At 42.1% G+C, this 8,860-nt stretch overlaps 1 protein-coding gene across 1 annotated transcript in view; it reads right to left on the reverse strand.

Moving 5' to 3' along the window:
- Positions 1 to 2,467, reverse strand: part of LOC145398736 (protein sidekick-like) — an 82,630-nt gene extending 80,163 nt beyond the window's left edge. The window contains exon 1 of the mRNA XM_080271534.1: positions 2,440 to 2,467. Within this exon, the coding sequence (XP_080127660.1) occupies positions 2,440 to 2,467 (28 nt within the window). The remainder of the gene's footprint in view (positions 1 to 2,439) is intronic.
- Between the last annotated feature and the right edge of the window lie 6,393 nt (positions 2,468 to 8,860).

Raw genomic sequence — 8,860 nt, forward strand, 5'->3', positions numbered from 1 at the left:
TCTGTTTCCTGTAGAGAGGTGAAAAATCGTAGGGACTCAATACTCATTTTTTTTTTTTTTTTTAATTGAGGCGAAGATGCACTTGACAAGTTGGTGATGACTGGCTGATTGCAACATTACTTCATTATCTCTTTATTCGTTAGCATTATTAATTAACAACATATATCTGAGGGGGAAATATGGGTTAGTAAGTGTTATTCGGACATGTTGCATTCAGCCATGCATCACCAACCTGTCAAGTGCATCTTCGCCTCAATAAAAAAAAAACTGAGTATAGTTCTTCGGCGGATTACGCCCGGATTTCTTATTTTTCAGCGGATTATGCCCGGATTTCTTATTTTTCAGTGGATTATGCCCGGATTTCTTAACCCCGACAGGTCTTATGATTCTTAGAACGTCGTAGCAATTTTCACTCTCGCCGCCACCTGACACATCTCTCTTTGGCTAGCGAGGAAACACACTCTATCTCTTCCCGGATGGAGTTGAAGAATGGTGGTGATTTTCTGCCTTTATCTGTGTGTGTGTGTGTGTGTGTGTGTGTGTGTGTGTGTGTGTGTGTGTGTGTGTGTGTGTGTGTGTGTGTGTGTGTGTCAATAAATATAAAGCACAGTTTTAGTTCGGTCAGAGCCATACTTGGTGGAAGAGTTGAGGACCTTCTCAGGGACTGACCAAATGTGTCTGAGAACAACAGGTGACAGGTTAAGGTCTCGTGGCAAATTCAACTTAAACAATTTTACTCTGATATAAATCGAACTTAGTGGAAAGGCTGAAGGCATGGATGAAGTGCATTGACTTTGAAAACAGTAGTCAAACGTCAAGGTCATGAGCACGTTCAAAGACATCCCAGTAACTTTTATTCAATCTGGGCCAAACTTGGTGGATGGGTTGAAGATCAGAAAAAAATAGGAAGATTCTGTTCTGAAAAAAATAGGTGATGGATTCAGGGCCACATGGAAAGGTAAATTCAATGAACCAGACTTAGTACATAGGCTGAGGGTCAAACAAGGGCGAAGTAATTAATTCTAAGGACAATTATTGAAAGGTCAAGGTCAAGGTCACAGAGCAAACTCATATGTTCGGCCGTCAGTTGCTCTCTCTGGGTGCTCCTGTTTTTCTTCTTTTTTCTTTTTTCTTTTTTTTTGGTCGATTCTTCTTATTGAAACGTTAGGACGGTTTTTCGCTAACACAAAATGGTTTTACTCACCATCGCACTGCACACACACACACACACACACACACACACACACACACACACACCTTTGCTCTGCCTGTCTGTACAATGTCGCCTTTTCCCCTTATTCTTTCTATCTCCATGGGATTTCCTTCAGGGAGAGACATGTCAATCTGCAGACGTTATATACAGCCTTCAGTAACTTCAGTACCATCAACCCCTCTCCTAATCAGACAAAATAATCGTCCGGTGGCTGCATTACCTAACCCTTTCAGTACTGTGACGATTTTTTCTGTTTTTCCTTCCTGTTTAGAGTTGTAAATTTATAGAGGAGATTCACGTGGTATGGAAAGTATAAATTGATCAGTGAAGGCTGTGTCTGTCTCACCCATCCAGTTCAAAAATTCTGTCTTGAATATAATAATTGTGTGGAGATTTAGAAAAAGTGGGGGGGAAAGAAGGGATAACTAGAGAGAGAGAGAGAGAGAGAGAGAGAGAGAGAGAGAGATTGTATTTTAAAAAGTTAATGGGAGAATCATGACGATATTCTGGAGGGAAATAGTGATAAGATTTTAGGCGAAGCAAACAGGTGATAATGTAATTCCTTCAGTCCATTAGCGCTTTCCCTTATCGTGAGGCCATAGACGATTTATTCAGCTTAAAGGGAAGATCTCTCGTCAAAGGGTAGAAGATTCCTATGTAAAACCCATCTTCTTCTAACTCTCTCTCCCAAGATGTATCAATTCGTCTTGAAGTTTACGTAAGAAAGGATCATTGTATTGGAGAGGCTGTTACAACGATTACTCTTAACACCTTAGCTTCTGTGACTCAGCTTAAAATATTCTGGCGGTGTCTAGAATAAACTGATAGAGCTGTCCCGAGCATGAGAAGGTCGTTGGTGTCAGTTGTAACACTCTCAGGCATCTGTGCTCGATTTCAGTTGAGTAAAATCGTCTGGCACGAGATGAATTAAAATGCTAGAGTTGTACCGACCATGAAAGAGTTAACGGTGCCTGTATTAACACTCCTAGGCTCCTACGACTCACTCAGCTTCGTCAGATCACCAGGTGTTGGCTAGAATAAGATACAAGAGGGAATGAAGGAGTGCCATACCCGCGTTCTCCAGTTACTCTGCCTGAATATTTAGCCGTGCCCTGTAAACTTAACCTTCAACCGATTGCTCTCAAAATCGGACTGTTTCATATTTGTCTGACCCTTAACCCTTCCACCAAGTCTGGGGCCAAATAGGATCAGAACTGCGAGCTGACCTTGCCCCGTGACCTTGACATCTGACATCTCCCAATGAGGTCGATGTGTCTGGTTGTAAAATCGAATCCCTTTATCCTTGGTTTATCCTCAACCTTTCCACAAGTTTTACCTAATTCGGACAAGCACATATACATACATACATACATTCATACATACACACATACATACATAATACATTCATTCATACATACAGGTAGGCAGACAGACAGAATCACAGCCATACACAGGAAGAAATATCATCCCTCTTCTGAAGGCTAAGGAATGTCAGGGAATGAGCTTTCGTCAGGAGTGTAATGCTACCCACCATCCTTCCCCCCCCCCCCCCGTCTGGCCTGGAGTCGTATGTACAAAGAATCCCAACCACTTCACATGACAAAGTTCCCTGACAGCAAATTCTTATCCAATATAATTTTGTTTTGCGTATTTTCCCAGTGCAAAACTCACTCTCATGTGATTCTGAAGTCTTTGGTAGGTGTGTGTGGAAAGGCGAGCGTATATATAAACCATCTTAAGCTTAGGAGAATTTATAAACACCGTAACCTCGCCCCAGAAGCCCTACATATAGTACTCTACCCTGATCAGTTTCTCGGGGTGGAGTGAGTGGAATTATGCACTGTTAGGGACAAAAATGTGAATACTACTCGTTTATTTCTTACTCCCATTTCCATCACTCTCCTCTCTGCCGCATCCTATTAATTAGAATCATAAATAGCACTAGCAAACAACCCTCTCACAGCTTGGTGATAATTAGCCAGTGAATTAAATGCCTTAAGGTCGCCTGTTGCTATCTTGGCCCGCTATTTCTCACGTCATGTCAACCTCATTCCTCCTTATGGTTCACATTAGACAGCATCATCATGGCACATAAACATACTATCATTTCTCACCCTGGGGATAATTAGCCAGCCAGTGTCACGAGTCTGTTGTTCTCTTGCGCCTCTTTTCTCGCGTCACTTCCATTACCTCCCTTACGCTTCATGTTAAAGAGAATAATCCATGAAACAAACATACCTTTTTTTTATATGTTCGACTCTGGGCAAAGGCTTCAGGGTCTATCCCAAGGCCCAGTAGTCCTACATACCTCCATATATCACCACTTCGGCGCTAACACCCACCGTCCATATGGAATACATGCTAGGGCTGTCTCATACAAAAACCCATAACCTTTTCAGTTCAGCTGACGGCCAGGTGTAGTCAGACTGGAGGGTTGATTTGCCTAGTAACCAAGGAGATCAAGGCTCATCAAGTTAGGCCACCACGAAGTTATAGTCAAGTTGTGAGAGTGGTCCAGTGCCATCAAATGAAAGTGACACCGCTACGTCCACTCTCACCTTAGGAATATTAGCCAGCAGAGGAAAATTTAACCAGTCTTTTGTCCCTAGTTGTACACACGCGATTTATAATATTTCACCTACCGTAGTCAGAGGGGTGTTGGATTCAGGGGAAGAGTTCAATTCAGGGGAAGAGTTGAGCTGAATACAGAGGAGTTGAATTCAGAAGAAGGGCTTTCATAAGGGGGTAGAGTTGAATTCAGAGAGGGGGTTGAATTCTGGAGGAGAACTGGATGCTGGGAAAGGGTTGAATTCAGAGGCAGAAGTTGAATTCGGAAGAGGAGTTCAGTTCGGAGGCAAGAGCTGAATTCAGAAAGAGACAAATTCAGAAGAGATGAATGAGAGAGGGAGTTGAATTGAGGAGTGTTGAATTCACTGCAGAACTCTGTGTGTGTGTGTGTGTGTGTGTGTGTGTGTGTGTGTGTGTGTGTGCGTGTGTGTTTTCCACATTCTTACTTGTGGCAACGCACACACGAACGCACAAACTAGCAGATATTGAACAGGTCTTGAATTTGGTTCCGTGTTATTACGTGAGCCAAGGATTTTTTTTTTTTTTTTTATGTGTCCGACTCTGGGTAGAGGCTCCAGGGCCTCTCCCCAGGGCATATCCCCAAGACCCAGTAGTCCTCCTACACCTCCACATGTCACCACATCGGCGCTGACACCCACCGTCCATACTGAATACATGCTAGGGCTGTCTCATACGGGACTGGTGTATTGGTATTAGCGGGGGTGTTTTTAAGATATGCCGGAGGGTCTTCTGGTAGATCAGTAAAGCCTGATTTTTATGAAATTCAAATCCACAAACTGTTCCCTGCCCCAGCCGGGATTCGAACCTGGGTCCATTAGGACTGCAAGCCACCTCTCTACCGATTCAGCCACCGTCTACCCATAACAGATCGACAGATAGATGGAGAAAGAGAGAATTACATATACAAGTATTCGGTTCATATTCCATAACAGCTTTATGATTATTAACTTTATTCTGCAGGTGTATTATCTCTCTCTCTATCTCTCTCTCTATCTATCTATCTATAAAACTTATACCCGTGTGTTCTAGTTTACACAATAAATTCTAAATCATGCCCACTGTTTTATCAATGGTAAAACTGCTTCCATGTCTGGGTCTGAACATGATCAGTTGTTGTGACTGAGCATATCGGATATATATCAGTTGCGCAACACACACACACACACACACACACACACACACACACACACACACACACACACACACACACACACACACACACACACACACACACACACACACACACACATAATATACAGGCAGACACACGAAATGCATGAGCAACCAAAAATTTACAAAAAATCTGGCTCATGAACATACGCAGACTATATATATGTCGTGGTAGTGAATTTAAAATATATAACGTCGACTGATCAATGAATTACCCACAAAAGAGAAAAGAAATGTACAGATAATTAATGTTTCAAGAGGGAGTGCTGGAAGAACGAAGGCTGATGTGTTTATGTGAAAGATCGGAGTTTACCTTCAGGGGCAGTGCGATTTCCTTATTTGTTTATGTAGTGCTTATCGATAATTTTTTGTTTTTACGTTTGTCAGAAAAATTAAGTTTACATTTTCCCGACATTCTTGGAGGTGGCAGATGCCCCGAAATTTGTTACCATATATATTTTTCCCCGGTTACCTGGCGACTTTATTCAGTTTAAAAATGCTCTGAGATACAGGTAGTTTGGCCATATGGAGAGGATGTAATATGAGAGGCTGACCAGGAGGGGAAGAGGGAGAGGGAAGGCCAAGGATGAGATGCAGTGATAGAGTGGAGAGATTAGAGAGGAGGGTGTGAGTCGGTGGGAGGGCAGCCAAATGACACAGGGTGACGTGGAGGCGATTTATTTGTGGCCACCTCTTACGAAATTAAGACGTCTGGCAGTGGACAGATAGATAGATAGATAGATAGATAGATAGAGATAGAGAGAGAGAGAGAGAGAGAGAGAGAGAGAGAGAGAGATGAGGAAGGCCTCTCGTACTTTTAAGAGATTTATCAAGGCTGTCCCTAACCTCAGTAATCTGAAAAGTCTACAGTAAGCTGAATAAAATCGTCTGGAGATTAAGAAGTGATAAAGACGTTCCTGAGCTCAGAGGGTTGGATATCTGGCCGTAGAGCTTGTATCGGGTCCTTTCTCTCTCTCTCTCTCTCTCTCTCTGGTAATGCACAAGAACAACGCTGATGAATATTCAGCCACAGATCATTGTCATCAGCGTCGTTTCCTATATGCACTCGAAGCTAATTTTCTCAGTCCATGGCGAGAGAAGCAGCAGAGGCGACAGATGTGTTTGCAGGTCAATTTAACGCACTGTAAAGCAACTCATTCGTGTTTGCGGAAGTCATGCCCCGAGCGAAAAGTTCCAGAATAATGCAACTCATTCGTGTTTTTCGTATTCGACGCCCGAGCAAAGAGTTACGGGAAGAGGCAACTCATTCTTGGTAGCAGAGTTCATAGCAGGGTGAAAAGTTCGATTTAAAACACAAGGTGGTCCAAATATAACACAATCTTTTTCTCGTGTGCTTAACCAGTCCTATCCTGCCTCATTTACTTCCTCCCAGAATCCATTTTTTGCCTTCCACGAGTATTATCTACTTCTTAACGCCCATTACTTGATCTGATTAGTAAGTTCTTGGGAGTCAAATTATCTTCGTTTATTGTAAGGGCATTCTGAGCCGTCCTCACAACACACAAGGCTTCAAAGCGTAATGTAAGAATCTCCCTGTCACATAGACGCAATAGCAACAACTTAGCACTGCATAGTAATAACTACACTGGCATGGCTTAGCTTAAACTGGGTAATGCACAAGCCAATACAAACAAACAATTTACACACACACACACACACACACACACACACACACGCACATTGTTCAAATCACTCTTATTCCTCTGAGTCCTGGCGCTCCCATTAGACATTCCTCACGCCCCTCTGGACGGACGCTCCCCTAAGTTCAAAACCACTTATATACTATTAACCCCCTGGCTCCTATGACCCACTAAGATAAGTAAAATCGTCTGGTGTCATCTGGAAGGAGTACTATGGTCCGATTTACCCTCTTGGGAGCGTCTTTCATCCTTTTTCAGCTTAATCCCCTTAGCTCATTGGCAGAACATAACACTACGGCTGTACATCTGTTCTATAGCACATGTTCGTGACTAACACCTTACTCTACTGTTAATTTCTGGCCGCATCTAATTAATCAAGATGGAGAGATAATAAATATTGGCCAAGTTGAGTGAAAATAATGATGTTGCGATCATGGAGAGGCGTAGCACTGCGTAATGAGAGCAAAAAGCAGAGAAAGAAAGAAAAAATCCGCTCCAGTCCAGGATAATTTTTCGTAGTGTGACGTTGCATCTGTTGTAAGAGATTATTACAGAGGAATTAGGGTGTTCAAGGCCATGTCACCTGCAATGGAACAATTAAGAAGAAAAGAATGAGTGGAGTTACAGAAATGAACGTGGTGGGGACGTGGTGAGCCAAGGAATGGGTGGGATGGGCTGAAAGTATGAAGGGCGGTGGAGGCAGAGAGCAGGGAGGAGTACACTGTTAGAAGGGGTGTTGTAGGATTGGTGGTTTGGGTGTACTGCAGGTATATTTCAAAATCCTGTATTCTCCAAGATTTTGTCTAAGGGGTTGGGTAAAGAATTGGAAGTGGGGAACAAGGAAGTGGATGGAATGAGTTGGGGTTGTGGTGGAAAGTGGGAAAGGGCCATGGTAGTACACCCTGTGAATATGAACGAAATAAGACAAATTGTTTGAGTGCAGTGAAGGTTTATATTAAAATTTTCTCTCGACAACATATGCTCTTTCCTTTCATTAGCTCAGATACAATTGAGGGATATTAACTCACAGGCTCTTATGATAAAGCGGAAGGAAATTGTCTGGCATTAGCTGAAGCAGAATACCGTAGAATAGGGCAAATCCGAACGCTGGAGGGCAACTACGACCGGTTAAAAAAAAATGAGAAAATATAAAAAAAGAAAAGAATGGAGACTAGACTTTTTTGTTTCTGTTTATTATTGTCATTATACATTTCTTTTACCGTCGGAGTTGCCCCCAGCGGTCAGATCTGCCCCATTTCACGGTACTTGAGTTGTCCCGGCCATGAGAGGGTAAATGTTGACAATATGAACACCTCGGCTCCTATGACTCACTCTCAGCCGCCTCAAATCGTCTGGCATCAGCTGAAGTAAAGCACATAAGACGCAAGCGGTAGAGGGAACATGAATCAGGTCACGAATAAAATAAAATATTGAAGAAAATAAAATGAACGTTATTGTACATGGCGGTTCGCTAGTATGATATTTTATTATTATTATTATTATTATTATTATTATTATTATTATAATAATAATAATAATAATAATTATTATTATTATTATTATTATTATTATCATTATTGTTACGGACGAATTAATGCAGCTCTGACCAGACATCTCATTTGTTGTTGTTGTTGTTGTTGTTGCTGCCCCAGGCTCATCTGAACGTGATCCCAGTGAACTTTAGAGTGAAATTTCCCTTCTCCCTCCATCGTCCTTTCGGACGATGGAGAGAGAGAGAGAGAGAGAGAGAGAGAGAGAGAGAGAGGGAGGGAGAGAGATTACGTCTTTTATTTTTCTCTCATAAGCACTTTCAACAAATGCAGTGACAAATTAACTATCGGTGTCTCTATATCACTCCATATCACATCCACTGCAGGATAGGTTCTTCTCTTAGGAGGGAGAGTGATAGCCGGACTTAACTCTTCCCCATGCTGGCGATGCTCAGGGGTGTTTGTAAGTGTGATGCATGTGAAAAAGGTTGTGTTACTCTGCATATGCTATGAGTGGAACAGAGGCAAACATATGAGAGGACATACTACCAGCTCTCACGTTGGGATCCTAGACTTGGGGCATAAGCATCGCTAGACGAGTACGCTACCGACTGAGGCACATCCTTCTTTGGAGTGAAGTTATGTATAGTATATATTTGTTATTACCAGATTATTATTATTATTATTATTATTATTATTATTATTATTATTATTATTACTTTTATCATCATCTTTAT

This window comes from Coenobita brevimanus, chromosome 46 (assembly GCF_032717465.1).
Source record: "Coenobita brevimanus isolate Jiangsu-jjx chromosome 46, ASM3271746v2, whole genome shotgun sequence".
Taxonomy (NCBI): Eukaryota; Metazoa; Arthropoda; class Malacostraca; order Decapoda; family Coenobitidae; genus Coenobita; species Coenobita brevimanus.